The sequence below is a fragment of the Myotis yumanensis genome, unplaced genomic scaffold, assembly GCF_028538775.1.
Source record: "Myotis yumanensis isolate MYYU_CA2020_CCGP unplaced genomic scaffold, mMyoYum1.0.hap1 SCAF_2, whole genome shotgun sequence".
NCBI classification, from domain to species: Eukaryota; Metazoa; Chordata; class Mammalia; order Chiroptera; family Vespertilionidae; genus Myotis; species Myotis yumanensis.
The window spans coordinates 85376078-85400642 of record NW_027223753.1 but is presented as its reverse complement, the minus strand read 5'-3'; the positions used below and the strand labels follow the sequence as shown (position 1 = coordinate 85400642).

The window sequence follows — 24565 nt, the reverse complement described above, 5'->3', positions numbered from 1 at the left end:
CTTCCAGGTTATTCTGTATAGCGGATTGTTATACCTTTTCTAGTAGCCCTGCGCATGAATCCGTGTGCCAGTAGCTCTCTGCCCGCGCCCTCCTGTAGCTCCCCCTGCCCCCCCCTCATAGCTTGCTGCCCTGCCCCCTCCTGTAGCTCTCCGCTGCCTACTTGTAGCCAGTAGCTCTCCGCCCTCCTGTAGCTTTCTCCACCCACTTGTAGCTTGCTGCCCCACCCTCCTGCTGATCCGTGATCCGGTCCTTACACCGTCAGTCGCTACGCTTCACAGCATAATGACCATTTGCATATTACATCTTTATAATATCCTCTGCTTATCTAACTGGTCTTAGATTTTTCTTGCGAATGACTACTTTCTGAAATAGTTTAACTTGATGAGTACTATGTAAAGGCAGTAATGTCACATAAAGAAAAGCTCATTGCTTATTGAAACGAAGGAGAAATTAAATGCCTAAAATGAATTGCTAAAATATTACTTTATTGTTTAAAAAATCCTGAAGGTCATTTGAAATTCCATGCAGACACACATTTTAACCAGGTAAGAAAAATCACAATATGCTTTACTTTAGTGTAAAAATCAATTTATTATACAACAATCATACAGAATGCTTTTTATCTATCTACAAAGAAAAATGGCTTCTCCTGCCTCCCTGGACACCCCAATCATGATACTATGTTCTTACAATATAAGTACCTTTAAAAGAAAACAACAAAGTGATAGTCTTATTCCAAATAAGGAACCCCCCCTGAAACATCATGAGATGACATGGAAATATTAGAAAGAACCAGACGGTCTCTTACAAAGTGCTGCTCTGCCCGTCACAGTGTATGCCATTCTGCCTTAAAATAAAAATAAGCAATACCTTTCCCATGGGAGTGGGGAGGACTTTGTCCCCCAATATGACAAGTAATACAACATATAATTTTGAAGGGAAGAAATGTCGATGTGTAATTCCATTAAATAAATGTTTTATTCTGTTAGTTTAAAAACTGGGTGAATTAACAGATATGCCTATAAGTGTTTTCATTCCTATAAGAGGAAATTTATTTAGGAAAATCAGTTTTCCTTTTTTTTTTTTTTTAAAAACAGATGACACAGATTTTTAAAAATAGTTTTGTTTTTAGGAAAATCACATTAAAAGTAAACGTGTTTTTTTTTTTTTTTAAGTTGTAACACTTAATGACTCAATTTTTGTGGCGAAGATTTCAAAGCTTGGTGTAATTTAACTGGCCCTTGAATGGCTTAAGGCTACAGGTGTTTATCAAGCTTTTCTAGGGCTAAAGACCAATGGGAAATAAGCATCCTGAAACCTCCAACTAAACTGAGCTTGAAAGTGTCAACTACCCAAGCTCTCCCTTTGATCCGAGAGGATCCCGCACCCTGCCCAGGGAGCGCCTTGGCTGTGTCACTGCTGAACAGTGGCTGCCTCCTTGCTCTGCAGATATGAGAGCACCCAGAACTGCAGCTATGGCAGAATAACAAGCTGAGTAAGTGAATGACCAGTGCTGTCTGCCTTCTCTCATCTTTACCTGGAATGTACTTTGAGAACAGCTGTTAGCCCATATCTGAGACCTAAAACTGAACTTGAGCTCAGTTGCTCAAGGGCTTTCTCCTTGGTCCAACTTGTGCTAGTCAGAGAGGAGCAGTAACAGTCGTGCTTGAAGTTAGCCCTTGTTTTAAAATGAGTTTTTAGGAGACAACAATCTTTAACAAACACAGTTATAATGTGATGGAAGTGGGATTAAGCACCCTGGAGCAAGTCGGTATTAGAAAACTATTTAGAAAAAGAAACCTAAAGTAGGTGGGCATCGGCTTGAGATGTCTGTTCAACAGAAATGGGTCAACAAGTAGAGAAGGGAATGTTACAGTCCAACCCTTTCCCAGGGACCTTAGTCTAAGCTCAGTCCCTGTCCACCAAGGGCTGGGATCCCAAGTGGGTAGTTTACATGAAAGAGAAGATAGAAAAGTCAGCACGATGTCAGTGTACAATGTCAGTACAAAAGTTAGTGCTTTTATTTTTTAAACAGGAAAAATACTTTAAAAACTAGAGCTCAGAAAAAAAAAAAAAAAGGCTAAAAAGGGCAGCAAGGCACTCCCAGACAGACTGGAGTGCGCTGGGGCAATGGTGACAATGCCTTCCTGGCACTTAAGCATTTGATGTCAACGTTATGACCTAAAACGTTGGTGTAGGGGATAACAACACGTTCACAGGGTATAAATCATCATCAAGTCTTCAGAAAATATCCTGTTTCCGTTCTTGGTACAATGGACAGTGAGTAACTGCCCACTCTCGGAGCAGGACGGAACTGTCCAGTAACGACTTCTGTGCTTTTGTGCCGGGTTCTTGGTCCAGATTGCATTGCAGAGCCGGGAAAGGAGGACTGAGTTTGCCAAATCGGCACTTTTTGGCCTGGCTCTTCACCAGCCCATGGCTCAGTGTTGAAATCTTTCTATCATCCTCCGATTTTTAGTTACCATTTTCAAAAATTTAGCCTGCATAAGACTGATAGCAGGTATTAAGGAATAATATTCACAAACGGGTTCAATGTCTCTTCCCCCCAAAGCTCTGTGATTCTGATGTATGTATGTCCCAGTGGCGTATCCTTCTAAGAAAAGGGCAGACTGGACGTGAGTCCTTGCTCAGAAAGCAACAGGCAGCCAGGTTTAGCTCCTGCTTTTGAACACTGAGCACTGTGTCTGTCTGTATCCCAACTGAGGCAACTTAACATGAGAGGTAGACACGAATAGTCAAGGAAACCAAATTAAAACCGAGGAACAACTATTCAAAGCCCCTGAGCTATGAGGATTTGGCAGAGGATTTTTTTCTCAAGTTTCATTACCACATCACTATGTTGAAAGTTAGGAGTGGCTGTGGGAATCTGACAGACACAGCCTAAAAGTTTTGTTAGATTTTCCATTTATAATCCTCTTTTAATATCTTCTGGGGTTGACCCCTAAAGGAACAGAGGGACTAATTCCTTTATGCACTGACAATTATTGCTTCATGTAGATTAGAACACACCCTGTATCTGGGAGAGAACTAACATTTTCTTTTAAACATTTTCATGAGAACAAACTGTTAACTTTTTATTTGAAGACCTGCTGTGACAAACAGTGCCCTGCTCTCTGGCTGTGTGTGAGGCAGCGAAGAGCTCCTGTGAGGGGCAGGCCTGGGGGAGGAGAGAAGGGGCGCCAGTGGGAGGGCTGCAGAGCTCACCTCAATGCTGACAGAAGCACTCAATTAACAGATTAACCTCATAGCAAGGTATTAATACATTCTGGGTACAAATGATTTATAAACGCAAAGGAAGTTAGTGTATGCTAAAGCATATATAATGTTCAATTCAGTCCTTGCCTGAGAGCAAGCGGATCTGTTAGGCCATTATATATGCTGTGTCTGCTGCTGATATTACTGTGCCTTCTTGTTCATCACTCCGTTAGCTGCAGTGAAGTAGGCTTTGGAGAATCCATTCTTCACTTCTTTCCCTGCTGGTAACTCTTCCGTCTCTTTCTTCATTGGCTTTTTTCGGTATGTCTGTAGGATGTGTACATTTTGAAGAGAAAAGGAAAAGAAAAAGGATTCTTTAATAAGACGTCTCTAAAGTGGCATATAGTCTAAAACAGTGTATGATTTTCTTGGGTACTGGACTTTGTAATAAGAATTCTTATCTTTAATATGACAATTTTAAAGCTTCTGGATTTTCAGTAGCAGGGACATAAGGTAGTGACAGGTCAGGAGTGCTGAGCTTCCCTGGGGTGTGGGCAGCCCGGACAGCCTGCCTAGGGACTAGGAGCAGCAAGTGATGGCGCTGCAGCCGTAAGAAAGGGCCCAGGAACAAATGTGGGGACTATAGTGAAGCTGTGAGAAACAGAGGGGTTATATTCTGCATGAAATAACTTTATGCATCTGTCAAAATCCATAGAATGTACAACACAAGGAGGGAAATGTAAACCCTGGACTATCCTATCTAATAAAGAGGGAATATGCTAATTGACCCTCACACTGTCACAAAGGTGGCGGCACCCACAGCCAACAAGGAGGGAATATGCTAATTGACTGTCACACCCTCAAAGATGGTGGCACCCACAGCCAATAAGGAGGGAATATGCTAATTGACTGCCACGCCCTCAAAGCTGGCAGCACCCACAGCCAATAAGGAGGGAATATGCTAATTGACTGCCACGCCCTCAAAGATGGCAGCACCCACAGCCACAAGATGGTGTGCCCAGTCCCCTCAGCCCCTCTGGGGTGGCAGGTGCTCAGGAAGGCTGGGCCCGCCCCCAGGAGAGCCTGGCTGCTCTGCGCGCCTGCCTCCAGAGTCCCCCAGTCCCCTCAGCCCCCCAGCCGCCCAGGGCCACCTGAGGCGCAGGTAACCAGGGCCAGCTGAGGCTTGTGCTGCCGGCAGTGGCAGCAGCAGAGGTGTGATGGGGGCGTCGCCTTCCCCTAATCGAAGGGTTGCCTCCCGCTCCTGAGGGCTCCCGGACTGTGAGAGGGGGCAGGCCGGGCTGAGGGACCCCCCCTCCAGTGCATGAATTTTTATGCACTGGGCCTCTAGTAGTTAATAATGTATCAATATTGGCTCATCAATTGTAACAAATGAAACACGATACTAAATGTTAATAGGGGGAACTGAAGAGGTAGAAGGGGTATGTGGGAATTCTGTACTATCTGCTCAGTTCTATAACCCTAAAACTACTAAAAATAAGTCTATCAATTATTTTTTTAAAAAGATTTTGGTTAAAAATAAAAATAGGGTGAAAACAGGACATTTGTATGAATTCTAATGAAAGGTGGTTTTTTTCACTTTATGAGCATAGTATTTATGTATTATGGTATTAGCATTTAATTTATTCTGCATTAGTTGCTTACATAGAAAGCATATATATATTTAATTGAGGTATAATTGATATACATTATCTTAGTTTATAGGTGTACAACATGATTCAATATTTGTATATATTGTGAAACTATCACCACAATAAGTCTAGTTCACATCTATCACCACACAACTTTTTTCTTGTGATGAGAACATATTTTTCCATTGCTTTTTATAGAGTGGAAGGTAGGGATGGAGGGTGAAGGAGAAAGAGAGAGAGAGAGAGAGAGAGAGAGAGGGATAGATGAGAGAGACACATCAATTGGTTGCCTCCTGCAAGCACCCTGATCGAAACTGCAACTGAGGTATGTGCCCTTGACCAGGAATCGAACCCAAGACCTTTCGGTGCTCAGGCCAACACTCTAACCACTGAGCAACACTGGCCAAGGCTTGTGATGAGAGCTTTTAAGATCTACTATCTTAGCAACTTACAAATATGCAACACAGTATTATTAACTATAGTCACCATGCTATATATCACATCCCCATGACTTAAGGACATAATTAAACAAAAATACAATTCAAGTGAAAAGTACTGTTATTTTAAAGTACTAGTACCTAGGACTTTGCTTAATTTGGGTTTTGGCATATCTTTGCTATTCTGACAAAATATCTAATCTCATCTCATTTTTATCTTTTTTATTTTTTAAAACAATGGTATTAAGGATTAAGACTAAAAAAATATATACTCAACTTGAAAAGACTAAGATTCAATTGAATCAAGTAGAGTTAAAGCTCTGAGTGCCATTGGCGACCCCTGCTGGGTTATGTGCTTCTCTTCAAGTTTCAACATTTAGCCCCTTACTCCCCCGCCTCCCCCCCCCACACCACCCCCTATGGCTTTGTTTGGTTCTATCAATGCCTATTTCTTTAGAAATTCTCAAAGGAAACTTTTATCTCTTATAACAGACAAAGCCTAGCCAGTCTACTTTCAGAAACACAAGAGCTGAAAAACCGTCCAAAGTTCAGTTCCCACAGTTGTACTTTGTATAAAACACTACGGGTTGACTTTCAGCAAATGCAAATTAAAAAATCAGAAAACACTTGTATGTCTGAAGAAGAAGAAAATACAGCTGAATACAATTTCAAAAGTACTGTTTTGAATATAAATGTATGTTCTCATTTTTTTCATGAAGTTTTCTATTTCTCCAGCCCACAAAGGAGAGCAAATTAAACCTAAACCAGTCCGGCCAGTGTGTCTGAGTGGTTGAGCGTGGACCTATAAATCAGGAGGTCACAGGTGGATTCCCCATCAGGACACATGCCCGGATAGTGGGCTCAATCCCAGTAGGGGGCGTGCAGGAGGCAGCCAAACAATGATTCTCATCACTGATGTTTCTATCTCTCTCTCCCTATCCCTTCCTCTCTGAAATAAAAACATATTAAAAAAAATAAAAAACAACAAACCTACAACCACCTGAGGCCTGTGCGGTTACCACTTTATCAGTTCTTGTATCACAGAGTTACTTTGAAATTGCATTTTGAAGCTCTCCTCCCTTTAAATTTTAATTAAAAAGAAAATAACACTTGTCCTGCCTGGGTAGCTCAGTTGGATGGAGCGTCATCTGTGGACCAGGTGACGGTTCTCTGTAAGGTCAATGGTTCTATTCCTGGTCAGGGCACATACCTAGGTTGCGGGTCTGTCCCGGTTGGGATGTTTACGGAAGCAAACAATCAATGTTTCTCTTTCATATCAATGCTTCTCTCTCTCTCTCTCTCTCTCTCTCTCTCTCTCTCTCTCTCCTCTCTCTCCCTCTCTCTCCCTCTTCTTCTCTCTCTAAAAAAAAAAATCAGTGAAAAACAAAAACATATCCTCAGGTGAAGATTTAAAAAAAAGAAAAGAAAATGATACTCAAAAAAGTCAATGTGACCTTTGCACACTCGTTGCCTGAAAATAATGCTTTCCAAGGGAACAGTGAGTCTATACGTCACAGTAGCTGATATGGAAACAGTTTTTTAATATTAAACTCATTTAGCCCATGATTTTCTTCATTCACATAAATTTCCTGGACCCGTCTTACTGTATTCCGTGTTTAACTTTTTGACTTCAGGCTTTGGTAGCACTGTGCAACTGTAGGATACAAATGCATAATATTTGATAAATCTTTATATGTATACATTGAAAAATGTCTACAGAATGCCCACTCAACTGACACTGGATAAGTTATCCTCTGAGGAGGACTTCCTTCGTTGGGAGAGCAGTTAGGGATGCAGGTTTCATTTTTACTTTGTGCATCTCTGTTATTTGAATTTATCAACAAACATGTGCTACTATAATATTTAATCAGTAAAATGAAACAAATATATAATGTAGAAGTGCACCGTCTCTTATGTTTTACCACTGAACATTTACATTTAACTTACCTGGAAATAAAAATTTAAGAACAGGATGACTAGTGTAAGCATGTAAGAAGATTGGAAGATCAGACACCCGAAGGGGAAGCCACAGGGTTTCACGACAGCACTCATGGTGTGGGTGATGGTGAGCACGAACTGCACCTGGAAGGGCAGGAAGGGCACCATGTGAGGGAACCAGCCGAGCCACACACGGACCGCTGTGAAGTTCTGTACATCTAGAGATCAATTACTTTGACTCCTTAAATTGTGTAAGAATAAAACAAAACAAAAAAAATGCTAAAGCAGCCTGCTATCCTATCCAGAAAGGTTATTAGTAAGTAACTATAATTGCTCACTTAATTGCTCATTACTTTTCTCATGGAAAAGTAGCAGCTGAAATGATTTAACAACATTAATTTTAAAAGTATTGTCTACATTTCAAAGCAAGAATAAGCTAATTACATACGCAAAGGATGTTTTAGCATGCAAGGTTTCATTCTTAATAGGCCCTCTTTAGAGAAAAATAGGCATCTCTATCACCTGAGGCAAAGCCGCTGACTTCTAGGAAGGCTGGGATTGCTGTGACCTTTCCCCAACCCATGCGAATATGTGGGAACTTCACATGGAGAAGAGCTGAAAGGAGGGAGGGCGGACATACCAGTTGAGCCTGGGTGAGGTATTTCTTCCACCACAGATACTTGTGCATCGACGGAAACACAGACAGCCCGTAGTAGGAATACATGAGAATGTGGATAAAACTGTTCAGAGTGGGTCCAAAGAAACCTATGAGAGTACCACACAGGAATTACTGCTCTTCTAGAAAGTAGGACTGTTCGTTCTTTGTCAAGTGAGATCCTTCCTGCTCGTCATGAGGACGAATAACAATATGACACTAACAGTTCACACTGACAAACTCCCTGGTTACTGTGCCATCACTCCAGGATTCAGCAAGTCACCTAATAGGACTAAACTACATAGTACTTAGAGTGCCAACCAAACCGGTAATTCCTGTTGTGCAAAGGTTTTACTGTCCCTTTAACTCATTGCTGTCAGCTAATCAGGGAGAAAAAAAAATGTTAGCTTAAAGCCAATGACAGAAGTATCTGCTTTAGCTAAATCTTTGATGAGCCATTCTGATTGTAGAAAGAGAGCCTTCAGCCCTGGCCGGTCAAGGGCATATACCTCGGTTGCAGGCTCCATCCCTAGCCCTGGTCTGGGGCACTTGTGGGAGACAAGCGAGGCAACCAATCGATTGTCTCTCTCACATTGATGAATGTTTGTTTCTCTCTCTCTCTCTTCCCCCTTCTCCCTTCTCTCCACTCTCTTAAAAAAAAAAAAATCAATGGGAAAAATATCCTCGGGTAAGGATAAAAAAAGAAAAGAAAGAGAGCCTTCAGGACATGGTTGAAGAGGCTGCTCAAGAATCAAGGAAAATATGTCGCTCTTCATAATTAAGTTAATAAAATCTACCTGAAAGGAACGTAGGAGCCAGGAGACACTGGGGAAGGTGAGCGAATATGGGGGAGAAAGAAGAGCCAGCAGGATGAGGAAAGGCTGGGACTAAGGAGAGATGGGCCAACTCATGGACTAAAGGACAAAGACTGTAAAATCCGATGTTAGGGCATCTGCTGTGCTAGCTGTGCTGAAGCACTCCCCCAGCCCCTGCCACAATCTTCACAACATCCTCCTACACTGCCACCAGCGTGGTGAATGGTGTTTCAGGACACCAAAGGAAAGGAACAGTTCTATTTTGGTCAACTAAGGATCAAAAAGATGTAGCTGTAAGAGGGAAGATGTCAGAAGGGATTATTTGCTGGAACAGGGAACTCACTAATTATTAAGAGGCTTAACTTAATCAATATGTGTACAGTGCTTACTAGTGTTCACTTTGGGCTGGGTACTGTTCTGTGTGTGAGCTTGGGGTCCAGAGGGCTGGTCTGCGAGCCATCAATCCTATTAAAAGATACTGTGGAGCAACACGACCCCCTATTAGCTACACGACCCCCTTGGATATGCTACTTTGACTTGGTAAATTTTTATTTTTCTCACCTGGAAAATGGGTATAATAGTAATTATCTCTTAAGGCTTGTGGTAGGATTGAGATGTTATAATACTATATAAACTAAAAGGCACTGGTTAATTAATTTAAATTCTCTAGCCTGGTTTCCCAGTCCTGGGTTAGAGATCTGGATAGATAAATGCAAAGCAACGAGTAAGGGACAAGAGGAGTAACACCATGCATCTAGTGCGTCAAGAAACACTGGCTGGAATAACTTGGCAGGGCACTTGAATTATACGAAAACACAAATATAGTTTCAGAGTACCAGGTACTCTGAGCTATATTAGTGGTATTTTTTAGCCACCTGAGTTTTCATTTTCATCCATTAAAATTTTGTTGCTGCTTATAATTTTTATAATATTCTAGATTGAATAGAAATTGTCTCACACGTAGTATTTTATTCATAGGAATTCTATGTCTTTATACAGTGATTATTTGAGACTCGCTTTATATGCTTAGTGATTTGTAATGAAACTGCTGACAATCATAAAAATAACTTGACCACTGTCCTTTGGTGTTGATGATAGTCTATATATTGATTACAGTGTAAGTCAATTATGGTCTTAATCACTGAACTCAAGAAACCAGATTCTGTCAGGCCAGGAGAGGTGGGGCAGCATCTCTCTCTGCCCATGGCACCCCAGCAACTCCCTTCTTCAGACTGTGGGGTGAGTTTGCATCTTCACAGTCACTGATGTAGCCCAAATATCCTTGGTGTTTTTAAAATTTCATCTCCACAAGATCCTAAATCCTAACACAAGATAATTTTGACTTAAGTTTTAGCAATTCTGATTTTTCATAGAATATCCTTTAATTCTTGGGTATAAGACAATATCAGATAGAAAGTACTGCTCTCTCTAGCTCAGGGTTTCTCCAACTGCAGGTCATAACCGACCCATTAGTAAGTCAATGCAGTAAGATTGTCACCAACTTTTTGAAAACGTGAAATAGAATTTGAAATAAAAGGACAGAGCCAGGCTAAATATTGTCTCATGAAATTTTTGTTTCATTCAAAATATATAGATATGAATGAGTGGGTGAAACATATTATTGTAGTTCTTAGTAAACAAAACAAGCCAATACTCTGGTGGGTCAGCAACGTGGCTTTCATTTTCTCAGAATGGAAAAACAAGCCCTAAAAGCTGAAATGACTCAATCTATACCACGGCCAAGTGGTGACTGAAAGGTGCCACATTTCCTAGTATTTCTTCAGCCCCAGGTATTGGAGTAAAACCGCTCCAGCCAGGATATGTGCTTCTGGCCATTGGACATTTGGTGCACGAAAAAGAAAACATTTTTAAAATTTAAGGTAACACTCAGACTTTGCCAGTATCAGAGACCAGAAACGAAGGGCCACTGGCTAACATGTGCATCCCTGTGTGACAAAGCGGGCTATGCCATGGCCCCTCGTCCTCTCCTGACCTGCACGCAATGCTCAACACAGGAGACATGCTAGAGGCCTTGCAAGATCCATTACATAGAACTGAAAAAGTTAACAAAATCACTTACTTTGCCCACAAGGTATCCAGTTCAAAACACACCACCAGATATTAAACATAGAGGCATGATGATATACATGAAGAAAAGTAATCTGACTGGTTTTTTTCCGCAAAACAAAGAAAATCGTGTCCAGGAACTCTATTAATTTGGAGAAGTAGTACCACCACAACACCTTGGCTACCTGTAAAAAAATGTAAATGGGAAAAATAAAAGGTGAGCAATGAAAACGCGCCCGCGCTCCCCTCCCAGCATTCTGTGTCCTGCGCCCCACAGCATGCATTTCTGTCAGACTACCGAGAGAGCGTCTGGTGTCTCTGCCTCCATTGTTCCTTATTCCCAGCATTCCAACCTACTCTAGTATCATCTTTCCAAAATATGTGTCTGATCAAGCTACTCCCCTGCACCTACAGAACCAATGCATACTCCTTTTAAAAAATATATATATTTTATTGATTTTTTTACAGAGAGGAAGGGAGAGGGATAGAGAGTTAGATGAGAGAGAAACATCGATCAGCTGCCTCCTGCACACCTCCTACTGGGGATGTGCCCACAACCAAGGGACATGCCCTTGACCGAACTCGAATCTGGGAACCTTCAGTCTGCAGGCCGTCGCTCTATCCACTGAGCCAAACCGGTTAGGGCTGCATACTCCTCTTAAAACCACCCTTCTCTGGAGCTCTACCTCTTTCCTTTCTCAGGCTGAATCAACTGCTTCTTCATGTATATTCCCCAACTATTTTATGCCTCTTTTAATAACCACATAAAGTGTAGTCAATGTTATGAATCTACCTTTCCCAAAAGACTGCCAATCACTTGAAGACAGAGTCTGTCTTGCCTTTGCTCAGGGCCTCACACTCAACAGATCACTACTGTTGGTTACGCTAGATTTCACTTGTTATCTATTCCTCTAATGTACATGTGTGTCTCCTAACATTATACTACCCGGGAGCAGTCCACAACTACTCCTTCCTTGCCTCTTCCTTAAACTAAAAGGTTCAAAATCAAGATGCTTTTCTTCCTCACTGGCAGTAGGTCGTGAGCACCACTTCCCTTCCCTCTGAGCCCCTCAGCGCTCACATGCCAACATGAGAGGAGACGCTATATAATAGGAACTTTGAAATTAGGATACATGCTATCTATTCTCAGGAAGATAAGGTGTGGTGGCTTCTTATGTTTGAGGTAACAATAAATCTTCAAAATATTAATCCAAAAAAATTAAACCATAAATATAAATAATACATACATGCAACAATGACCTTTGGAGGACTGTAAGGTATCCCAATGTGTACTGGTCTATGATGAGATATCAGAAATAAAATGGGTGTAGAGATATCGATATATCTTCCTTTTTTCTTTTTTGCATTTTTGCTTTGAAGGTGCTTTAAAAATGTACATGTTGCCGAAACCGGTTTGGCTCAGTGGACAGAGCGTCAGCCTGCGGACTGAAAGGTCCCAGGTTCGATTCCGGTCAAGGGCATGTACCTGGGTTGCGGGCACATCCCCAGTAGGAGGTGTGCAGGAGGCAGCTGATCGATGTTTCTCTCTCTCATCGATGTTTCTAACTCTCTATATCTCTCCCTTCCTCTCTGTAAAAAATCAATAAAATATATATTAAAAAATAATAATAATAATAAAAAAATAAAAATGTACATGTTAAAGATTTTAATTAAAAGGATTTCCACCATCTCCCTCATTAATAACCCATGTTTTTTATTATGGAAATTTTCAAACATTCACAAGCGCAGGGAGAACAAGTATAATAAAATTTGTGGCATCTATCACTGAATTTCAATATGATTCCAAATTTGTTGAATCAATTCTATTTCCCACCACTTTGTTTGGGGGGGGGGGGGATGAGTGCAGCATATAAGAAAATTCAAAGTATTATTTTATCTATAAAAACTACTAATAGTGAGTTTTTTAGACATAACCACAGTGACATTATCTAATAAAATTAATATTTCCTTACTATCTTCTAATAGCCTTGTCCATGTTCAAACCTATCTCAAAAATGTCTCTTTATAAATGATTTGTTTAAATCAGGGTCCAAACAAGGTCCAGCTGCATTTGTTTGCTATGGTTCTTAAGTCTCTTCTAACCAATCACTCTCCCTTTCCTTGCTCCCCCCTTTTCTTTCATGTCTTTTATTCTTAAAAAAGTTAGATCAGCTGTTGTAGAGAATTCTAATAATATTATTATGGATTTGGATGACTGTTTTTTCCTGGTGTTATTTAACCTGTTTCTCCATCCCCCACATTTTCTGTAACTAGCGCTTAGAGGTTTGATTGGACACAGGTTAAGTTGGGGGCAAGATTCCTTCATAGGTGGTTCTGTAAACTTCCTATCACATCAAGAGGGACACTATTTCTTTTTTCTCTCTCTCTTTTTTAAAGTTTGTTCTTATTTATTATTCTTAGAAAATCCCATTTTTGACTGGACTCTGCCTTAGAGGTAGAAGCTCTCAGAGAAGGTAGCCCATGCCTCTTGGCAATCTGTTCCTGGAGTTTTTCTTTGGCCTCCTTCACTCTCTTGGCCAGAAGTTTAGCAAATTCTGCAGCCTCTTATTTTTCTTAATACATTGTTTCTTCAGAGCCGACGTTTATGTTGAAGGACACGTGGGGTAACAGGACACTGAATCTCGGGTGCTTTGGTCTGAGGTTTCTAACCTTCTTTCTCACAACATATTGGTGGACATCATATTCCTCAGAGAGACTGAAAGTCTGCAGATTCCGCTAGGTCTTTTGGGCCCTAGGCGATGAGGCACAGTAGTATCAGAACAACCAGGAATAAATCTTTCTCTAGGAATATCTCTCTTGGTCATGTTTTATGATGATCAAGTTGAGAACTCAGATTGGCATCCATAAAGCAACCCAGAACAGATCTGCTCTCTCTCCCCAGTTCTTGGTCTATGACAGGTATGCCCCTTACTCAGCAGCCAGCAGACATGGCCAAAAGACACCTGCTTAATGGGGAAACCTTGTTTTTTCATTTCCACCACTAATTCACACCACATAGCCCTTCCATTCTTCATCCAGAGTGTCAACAGCAACTTCTGTGGCCATATGCTTCTGAGTTTGTGTTCATCGTCCACCTCAATGAGTCTCTGGCAGCCAGATGCTGGAAAAGAGGTGTTCAGCTTCATCCTGAAGCAGCGACCGCCTCTGAAGTCCATGAAAAAGAGGGGCATCATTTCTGGTACTCCTGTACAGTGAGTTCAGGTGTTAACAGCCTCATCCAATCCTTACGAAGTTTCCATTCAACTTTCACCCAACAGTTTTATCATTTCCTCATCACTGCTGTCTAGATCCATGACTTCAGGAGGTCTTCCAAATTGATGATTTCAATTCTCTTGTTCCTCATGCCTTTGCTCTTCTTCTAGGAAGAACTCTTCCTCTTTGGAGATGCACACATGAAAGGCAAGAAAACTTTTGATTCTTTCCCTTTAATTTTTTTTCTATAATGAGTTGGTGTTTTGCAACCTTCAAAAAACAATGAGGGATTTTTAGTATCATTTTAAGCTTGTGGTTTTAAAAATAAATTTAATATGTTTCAATCCACTGCAGTCGGTGTTCCTTTGGATACTCACCCTGCCCACATTCAGCAGAGGGAGTCCTGTCCAGGAGGCGCCTGGATCTTTGGTCGACCAGCAGCCTTGGCTATTCCCTGGCTCTCCGCCATGAGAGCTCCTGGATTCTCCCCATACACATTTCCCATCCAACCCAAAAGCTGTCCGATTCGCGAAGAACCCATCCCTTCTGGTGGAAAAGTATAGTATTTACAGAACACAATCTGGGGATTCTCTGCTCATTGTTCCACACAGGCTAACTAGGCCTTTTCTACAGAAAGTTAAAAACATGTTTGTTTTAGAAAGAATCAAGTTAGTTCTGATAGTTCCAATTTGAATCTATGATTATGGTGTTTCATTTAAATTTTTTACTGATCTCTCCTTTCTTTTATGTTTAAATATTAGTTGTAATGATATTAACATTATTGTATAATTACTTTATCCTACTGTGTACCTATAATAGTCTCAAAAAAGCAATACCAATATTTTTATTAATAGCAATAAAAAATTACTGAATACTGATAAGATATATCTCACTAGTGATGCCCAGTCAAAACACTGGATTTTAATGTTACTTGAAATAATTCTTCTTTTGCTGATTATGTCACCAACTTAATATATGGTATATTCATTTATTTTATTTTATTTCCAAGTTTCTTTTGGGAAGCTGCCCTGCTTTTTTATTTTTTTAGATTTAATTTTGTTTCATAATTATGTAAAACAGTTAATGGTTCCAAAGTCAAATGTAATACAATGCACATTAAGAGAAGTCCAGCTTCTATCTTGTCCCCTCTTCATTGTTCCCTGCCCCAAAGGAAACCACTTTGTTCGCTTTTGGTTTATTCTGCCATTGTTTCCTTTTAAAGACATGAGCAATACACACATGTATTCATATCATTGCTCGCACAAAAGGTACTACGCTGTAAACAAGGGCTACGCAGGCTGCTTCTCTTCATGTAGCCATACCCTGGAGGAGGTTCTGTAACCCTGCAGAGACCCCCTCACTCCATGATGAAAGAGGTCCATTACGCGGGCATAGCACAATGTGTTCAGTCTGTCTCCCACGGCTGGCCATTTGAAAAGCATTTTTGCTACCAAACATTTCTATTAGAACAGGCGTTCCTTTCTCATCTACCCCAGGCCCCATCCTCATAGCTATGAGGAGGGAGCCTTCTGTTCTTTTCAGCAAGAAAAGGTTACAGGTGGCGAGTTGCTCCTCATGACTCACCCGGACATCGGCTTCCCCTGCACTGGCGAGATCCTGACACTGCAGGTTGTAGCCTCCTTCCCAACTGGAGAGAATAAGCTGCCAAAGAAACAAGAAAGGCGAGGGATCAACACAGGAATTTGGATAAAAACAATTTCCCATTCATGTTCCTAGTTGGCATCTACTTAAGGTTTGAGTAAAACTTCCCAGAACTTGACTTTGCTTTAGATCCTGTCCTTAAACACTTATTGTCAAAGGGTTTAATTCTTGCTGTGAACCGATACCAATGGTTACAGTCCTTACAGAAGTTAATGTAATTTACTTCTAACATTTTTTCTTTTTAAATTAAATCTAAAAAAGAAACAGAATTTAGCTATCATTTGAGTAAAAAAATATTTTGTGTAAGGAATTACCTGGTCATATATTTCCACAAATGAAATGCAGAATTAAATGTAAATAAATGTGAGGAAACTACACCATAATTTTAATAATACTCTATATTGGTATAGAGAATTTATCTTAATTGATCATCTCAATAATTTTATGAAATACGTATTTAGTATCATTTTACAGATATGAAAACCAGGGCTCAGAAGAGTTCTTATGCCACTTCTTCATTAATCTATGCTACATGATAATCAAGCATTTGTGTGACTATAATTGATTAATGTCCATATTCCCCTAGCTCAAAATAAAAAAGCTCCATGAAATCTATGCTTTTTTTCATTCATCTTTGTATCTATAGTCCCCTGTTCAATGCCTACCACATAAAAAATCCTCAGTAAATACACAAGTAAATTACATAACTAGAAAGTAGAACAATGGTTGGAATTCAGGCCTTTTAATTCCTTATCTAGTGTTCTTTCCACAAAAAAGGTTTTTTATTCTTTGTGGAAAATTCTACAGAACAGGTTTTCTCCCTTCTTTCCACTATTACCGAAGAATGTTGAAATTCTAAAATATTGCCTTAACCGGTTTGGCTCAGTGGATAGAGCACAGCCTGTGGACTGAAGGGTCCCAGGTTCGATTCCGGTCAAGGGCATGTACCTTGGTTGTGGGCACATCCCCAGTAGGAGGTGTGCAGGACACAGCTGATCGATATTTCTCTCATCGATGTTTCTAACTCTCTATCCCTCTCCCTTCCTCTCTGTGAAAAACCAATAAAATATATATTTTTAATGAAAAAATTCTAAAATATAAGGCATTTGACTTTGATTTACACAAGGTATTATATACAAAAGCTTTCTCTCTGCTGCTTATCAGAAATGTGTAAAGGCAGAGAACTGTTAAACTATATACACAGAGCAGGAGGGACAAGATGTTAATGAACTGAATATTAAAAAGAGATGAGCACGAAAAACATATATATATCTACACTAATAAAAGAGAAACATGGTAATTAGCGTACGACCGCTACCCTTCCCATTGGCTAATCAGCATATCCTTATGCAAATTAACTGTCAGCCAAGATGGCGGCCAGCAGCCAGGCAGCTGGAAGCGAACATGAGGCTTGCTTGCTCCAGTGACTGCAGACTCCAGTGTTCCCCGCCTGCCTTGCTGGCCTCTGAGCTGGCAGTTTGAAACATTCTAACAAATATAGAAGCTAAACAAAACCCCAGAAACCATCTTTCAGCCAGCTGGGATCTCAGAGCTTGAGTTATACATTGTTTCGATTATAGAACGCAAACAAACCAGATACCTTCTTTCAGCAGCGGAAGCCTCAGAGCTAGAGCCAGAGTTAAAGCTAGCCCAGAATAAAAAAGAAAAAAAAGAAAAAAAGGAGCGGTTGGGAGCTTCAATCAACAACCGCCAGCCTGAAAGTAGCCCTCAGACCCTCACCCAGACTGGCCAGGCACCTCAGTGGGGACCCTCACCCGGAAGGGGGTGTGACCAGCTGCAAACAGCCATCATCTCCTCATCCAGGCTGGCCAGGTACCCCAGTGGGGACCCCCACCCTGAAGGGGGTGTGACCAGCTGCAAACAGCCATCATCCCCTCATCCAGGCTGGCCAGGCACCCCAGTGGGGACCCCCACCCTGATCCAGGACACCCTTCAGGGCAAACCAGCCGGCCCCCACCCATGCACCAGGCCTCTATCCTATATAGTAAAAGGGTAATATGCCTTCAAGCACCGGGATCAGCGGAGCCACGAGGCCTCCTGGCACCGGATCAGCGTGACGGGGGGCAGCACCCAAACCCCCTGATCGCCCTGCAGCTCTGTGTGTGACAGGGTGCGGCGCCCCAAACACCCCCCCCCCCCACACACACACACAGGCCCTGCTCTGTGTGTGACAGGGTAGAGCCATAACCTCCCCATTGGCCCTGCCCTGAGTGTGACAGTGGCGGCGCCCCAACCCCCTGATCTGCCCTGCTCTGTGTGTGACAGGGGGCAGTGCCCTAACTCCCCTATCGGCCCTACTCTGTGAGTGACAGGGGGGAGCTCCCCAACCCCCTGATGGGCCCTGCTCTGTGTGTGACAGGGGGGAGCTCCTCAACCCCCTGATCGGCCCTGCTCTGTGCGTGACAGGGGCAGCGCCCAACCCCCTGATCGGCCCTGCTCTGTGCATGACAGGGGGCAGCACCCCAACCCCCTGATTGGCCCTGCTCTGTGCATCACAGGGGGTGGCGCCGCAACCTCCCCATCGACCCTGCCTTGAGTGTGATAGGGGGCGGTGCCCCAACCCCCCAATCAGCCCTACCCTGAGTGTGACTGAGGGTGGCATCACAACCTCCCAATCCGCCCTGCTCTGTGCATGACAGGGGTTGGCGCCCCAACTCCCCAATCAGCCCTGCTCTGAGCCCGACCAGGGGCTGCACCTAGGGATTGGGCCTGCCCTCTGCCACCCAGGAGCAGGCCTAAGCCAGCAGGTCGTTATCTCCCGAGGGGTCCCAAACTGCGAGAGGGCACAGGCCGGGCTGAGGGACCCCCCTTTCCCCCCCGAGTGCACAAATTTTTGTGCACCGGGCCTCTAGTACTACTATATAAAAGCCTAAGCGACTGTCCGATTGTTTGACCCTTCGACTGGTAGCTATGACGCACAATGACCACCAGGGGGCAGACGCTCTGACTGGTAACTATGACACGCACTGACCACCAGGGGGCAGATGCTCAATGCAGGAGCTGCCCTATTGCGGTGATGTACCTGGAACCAGAAAGGAGGGCGGCCGATTCTGGGGTGCATCACCTGAGAACCACCCTCTTGCAATCTGGGACCCCTGGAGGATGCCAGAGAGCCAGTTTCGGCCTGATCCCCACAGGCCAGAATGAGGGACCCCACCAGTGCATGAATCTGTGCATCGACCCTAGTTTATAATATTTTAGAATCTTTGTTTTTACTCTACTATCCTGACTTACCTCTTTCCCTCTAATCAAAGCACTTTTCAGTTAACATCATAATTACAGATTACCAGGATAAATAGATCCAGTGAAAGGAAAAAAGACTGAATTTTCCTGATGGGATCTATTTATTACAAATCACCCTCCACAGTCCCTAGAGCAGCTGTGGGCAAACTATGGCCCGCGGGCTGGATCCGGCCGGTTTGAAATGAATAAAACTAAAAAAAAAAAAAAAGACTGTACCCTTTTATGTAATGATGTTTACTTTGAACTTATATTAGTTCACACAAACACTCCATCCATGCTTTTGTTCCGGCCCTCCGGTCCAGTTTAAGAACCCATTGTGGCCCTCGAGTCAAAAAGTTTGCCCACCCTGCCCTAGAGTTTTATGCACTTGGTGCTCAAGTGGAAACCAGTGACAGGCTACAGGGGATCTAGGGATACTTAAAAGTATAGGTGAATTTTTGTGTATTAGTGCATTTTTCAAACAGGAAAGTTGTTTAACACTGTGCAGAAAGGTTAATTAATGTCCTCTATTAATATCCTCTACAGGCTACAGTTCTGTAGAAAGGAGCTCTAGTCTCTTCACTGTACCCTAACAATATTGCAGTGGAGAGGACACACCATATCCTGTACCCTGCGACATTTCCTGCTTCCATTAGATTTATCCAGGCCACCCCCATCCCTGTATCACCTCTGTAGAACTACCTGACCATTTAAGAGCTAACAGCAGAATTAAGCAGCCTAGCTACAGGAGGCTCTATCTGCCTCACCCTGAACTATTCCTAACCCACTAGCTGGGTTGGTGTGCAGGAGCCACCCAACCTATGTGCTGAAGAAAACCAGGCTGTCAAACAGGCTTAGCCTTCAGGAGGCAAGGGCTACTCCAAAGTACGGCTAGAATCCACGGGCTTCTCCCCATCTCCACCACCTTAATCCAAGCCACTAGCATCTGTTGACTGTTGTACTGCAATCGTATCCGAACTGGACTCTGCTTCTATTCTTGCCCCACAACTCACGCTCATGTCCATTTTCCATGTAGCAACCAGAATCATCTATTTTAAAAGGGAGATCATATCATTCCCCTCATTAAAATCCCCCAGTGGCTTTCCATTATACTTAGAATAAAAGTCAAATTCCTTACAAGGCCCTATTTGATATGCCACATCCCACCTCATCTTGAATCATTCTCTCCTGTGTCCTTGCTACATTGTTTATTTTTATGGTCCTTGAACACCAAGCTTGTCACTGCCTCAAGAACTTGACACTTGCTGTCCCTCCTGCATGAACATACTCTCCCCAGATCTTTAGATGCCTGGCTTACTTTCATCAGGCAGTCTCAGCCCAAATATCACCTCCTCCCAGAGGCATTCCTGCCCACCACCGGCTATCACCCTTCAATGCACAAGGGCAGTGACTGTCAACCTTTCTCATCTCATGGCACACCTACATTACTAAAATTCTGCAACACACCAAAAAATAGATATTTTTTGCTGGTTGACAAAAAATAGGTATAATTTTGAATCATTCACACCAGATGGCTATTGTTTTGGCTGTTACATTTTTTTTATTTGACAATCTTTATTTCAAATCTTTTATTTGAAAAGAGGCCAGTGCCCCTGACTAAATAGTTGGGTACTGCATTTTTTAAAAATATATTTTTATTGATATCAGAGAGGAAGGGAGAGGGAGAGAGAGAAACATCAATGATGAAAATCATTGATTGGCTGCCTCCTGCACATCCCCCACTGGGGACCAAGCCCGCACCTAGAATGTGTCCTGATCGGAATCGAACCCAGGACCCTTTGATCCATAGGCCGACACTCTATCCACTGAGCCAAGCCAGCTAGGGTGGTATTGCATGTTTTAAAAATTCTCTCAGCACACCAGTTGAAAATCCCTGCAATAGGCAAAGGCTCTATTCTAGAATCAAGAATAGAATCTGACACAGGGAAGGAACTCAATACATATTTGTTGAAAGAATTAATAATTTTAGCCATAATTTCCCAGACTAAGCAAACATCTGGTGTGGGCATAACAAATCAGCAAGGTTAATGCAACTTGTCATTCGACTGGTATCTATTAAATGTATCCCAAACTTATCAAAGAAGAGACCTTATGCCCATCCTGAAAGAGGTTACAATCGGAGGAATTGAGGAAGTGGCAACTGATAGTAGAGATACAAAAGTGTGAGAAGAGAAAATGGATAAAATTTGTAGCAGAAAACTAGCTCCGTGCAGAAGTTCTCCCTAAGAAACCATTTACTTGGTTCTTGTTTCTGTTGATGCTGGCTGATGTTCACTTTAAAATGTAAAAAGCCTTTTCACACTTACTGACTCTTGCTGTACTCCTCTGTGAGCACTTGTGTGCAGAACCTGCCGCTCCATCTCTATCCCCCCGGCTAGTACACTTTGTACCACGTGCTCACTGAACAGAACTGATAACCCTAACATCTCACTCATGAGCGCCCTTGGACAAGTACCACATCTCCATTTCAGAGAGAAACTGCCTAAAGTCCAGAAGGCCCGAGGGCTTCCTCTCAATGATAGAGGAAGTGACAGATGACATGGATTCGGATCTCCTGACTCCACCACAGGAGCTCCGGCAGATGTTGGAGCTGCCCTTCTAATACAGCTGCGCCCTGTGACAACAATCCAATTGGAGTATCTTCCCCTTGGTATTACAGGGGTAAATTACTACCTCACAAGCTCATCCGTGAACTAAATTCACCTGGCAGAGAACCTAAAACAAAACTTCCCCCTTCAGGGTCAGGTAAATTGGTAAGCACCTATGTATGTAATTTTAGACCTGTCAGCATGGCTTTCCGCACCCCAAACCCCACCCATCTTCTGCTCTCCGACGGATGCCCCAAGCTCCATTATTAGTTTTATTACAGTCATTTTAGGTAATAGTTGTTTACCATTATTAGAATGGTGAATTTCAGACTAATGTACATACTAAATTCCATAGGTGAGACAACCTGTTTTTTAGCAAGGATTTATTATTATTTTTTAGTTCAAGGATACAAGGAAGGCAGCTATACTTGTGCCATAAACAGCCATTTATAATTTATATGAATGATTCTATCCTAACTTTTCCTTAAAAAGATATTTTATGTTTATCTCTGTCCCTCCTCCTGTCTCTCCCCCTCCCCCTCCCTGTTTGTCAGGACTTAGGTTGTATAGGCAGGGCAATTGTTTTGTTTTGTTTTTTGTAAAATACCTGGGTTTGGCACTTTACAAAGGCATGGGGAGCACATGTTGTAATGAGGGCAGCTAGAGCTGAGCCGAGAAGAAGTCAATTCTGAGAAACAGCTATCCCAGGGTCAGCAGACCTAAGATATGGGAAGTATTCTTTAGAGGACGAAGTACTTGTATTTCAGTCAAACTAACTGCATTTGGTATTTAATTTAAAAAATGCTCTGTTACTCAATAGCTGTCTATTCTCAGGCAAATCATGTAACTTTCCTAAGCCACAGTATCATCTATATATACAAAGAGCCAGGGGCTGTCACATCCGAAACAACCGAACTTGGACGATCGAACAAGCTGCGTGGGGCGACCAGGCCGGCAGGGGGCACAGTTGGTGGCAACCAGGCTGGCAGGGAGGGGGGCAGTGAGGGGCAACCAGGCCAGAAGAGGGGGGCAGTGAGGGGTGACCAAGCTGGTGGTGGTGGGGGGCAGTTGGCAGTGACCAGGCCAGCAGGGGGGGCAGTTGGGGGAAACCAGGCCAGCAGAGGGGGCTGAAAGGGGTGACTAGGCAGGCAGGCAGGTGAGTGATTAGGAGCCAGCGGTCCAGGATCGTGAGAGGGATGTCTAACTGCCAGTTTATTTTTATATTTTTTATTTATTTTCTTTATTCTGGTTTTTATTTTATTATTTTATTTTTTTAATTAAATCTTTATTGTTCAGATTATTACAGTTGTTCCTCTTTTTTCCCCCCATAGCTCCCCTCTACCCGGTTCCCACCCCACCCTCTGCCCTTACCCCCCCTCCACTGTCCTCATCTATAGGTGTATGATTTTTGTCCAGTCCCTTCTCCCTCCCTACCTCTTTCCCCCTCAAGAATAGTCAGTCCACTCCCTTTCTTTTTTTAAAATATATTTTATTTTTTAAATATATTTTATTGATTTTTCACAGAGAGGAAGGGAGAGGGATAGAGAGTTAGAAACATCGATGAGAGAGAAACATCAATCAGCTGTCTCCTGCACACTCCCTACTGGGGATGTGCCCACAACCAAAGTACATGCCCTTGACGGGAATCGAACCTGGGACCACCCAGTCCGCAGGCCGATGCTCTATCCACTGAGCCAAACAGACCAGGGCAGTCCACTCCCTTTCTATGCCCCTGATTCTATTATATTCACCAGTTTATTCCGTTCATCAGATTATTTATTCACTTGATTTTCAGATTCTCTTGTTGATAGATGCGTATTTGTTGTTCATAATTTGTATCTTTACCTTTTTCTTCTTCTTCCTCTTCTTTTTTTTTTATTTTTTATTTTTATTTTTTTTTATTTTTCGCTAAAAGTATTACAAAGGGTATTACATAAGTGTCCTTTTTTCCCCCCCGCCCTTGACAAGCCCCTGCCCTCCCTTACCCCCCAGTGTCTTATGTCCATTAGTTATGGTTATATGGGTGCATACAAGTCCTTCGGTTGATCTCTTACTCCCCTCCCTCCTGTCCCCCAACCCTCCCTGGCCTTCCCACTGCAGTCCGACAATCAGTTTGAGGCAGCTCTGCCACTGTATTTATTATTGTTCAAAAGTTTGTAATGGTCTTAATTATCCATGAAAGAGTGAGATCATGTGGTATTTTTCCTTCATTGACTGGCTTGTTTCACTTAGCATAATGCTCTCCAGTTCCATCCATGCTGTTGCAAATGGTAAGAGTTCCTTCTTTTTAACAGCAGCATAGTATTCCATCGTGTAGATGTACCAAAGTTTTCTAATCCATTCATCTACTGATGGGCACTTAGGCTGTTTCCAGATCTTAGCTATGGTGAATTGTGCTGCTATGAACATCTGGGTACATATATCCTTTCTGATTGGTGTTTCTGGTTTCTTGGGATATATTCCTAGAAGTGGGATCACAGGGTCAAATGGGAGTTCCATTTCCAATTTTTTGAGGAACCTCCATACTGGCTTCCATAGTGGCTGCACCAGTCTGCATTCCCACCAGCAGTGCACAAGTGTTCCTTTTTCTCCACATCCTCTCCAGCACTTGTCGTTTGTTGATTTGTTGATGATGGCCATTCTGACAGGTGTGAGATGGTACCTCATTGTTGTTTTGATTTGCATCTCTCAGATGATTAGTGACTTTGAGCATGTTTTCATATGTCTCTTGGCTTTCTGAATGTCCTCTTTTGAAAGGTGTCTATTTAGATCCTTTGCCCATTTTTTGATTGGATTGTTTATCTTCTTTTTGTTAAGTTGTATGAGTTCCCTATAAATTTTGGAGATTAAGCCCTTATCAGATATGACGTTGGCAAATATGTTTTCCCAAGAGGTGGGTTTTCTTGTTGTTTTGTTGATGGTTTCTTTTGCTGTGCAGAAGCTTTTTATTTTGATGTAGTCCCATTTGTTCAGTTTCTCTTTAGTTTCAACTGCCCTAGGAGCTGTATCAGTGAAGAAATTGTTTTGGCATATGTCTGAGATTTTGTTGCCTTTGTATTC

General features: G+C 42.4%; 1 protein-coding gene across 1 annotated transcript in view; it reads right to left on the bottom strand.

Moving 5' to 3' along the window:
• Window positions 1-567: 567 nt before the first annotated feature.
• ELOVL2 (ELOVL fatty acid elongase 2) overlaps window positions 568-24565 on the bottom strand; it is an 88363-nt gene continuing 64365 nt past the window's right edge. Inside the window, exons 4-8 of the mRNA XM_070405734.1 lie at window positions 15576-15653; window positions 10792-10963; window positions 7882-8006; window positions 7251-7385; window positions 568-3544 (exon numbers count right to left, since the gene is read on the bottom strand). Coding sequence (XP_070261835.1) covers window positions 3419-3544; window positions 7251-7385; window positions 7882-8006; window positions 10792-10963; window positions 15576-15653 — 636 coding nt within the window. The 3' untranslated portion in view covers window positions 568-3418. The remainder of the gene's footprint in view (window positions 3545-7250; window positions 7386-7881; window positions 8007-10791; window positions 10964-15575; window positions 15654-24565) is intronic.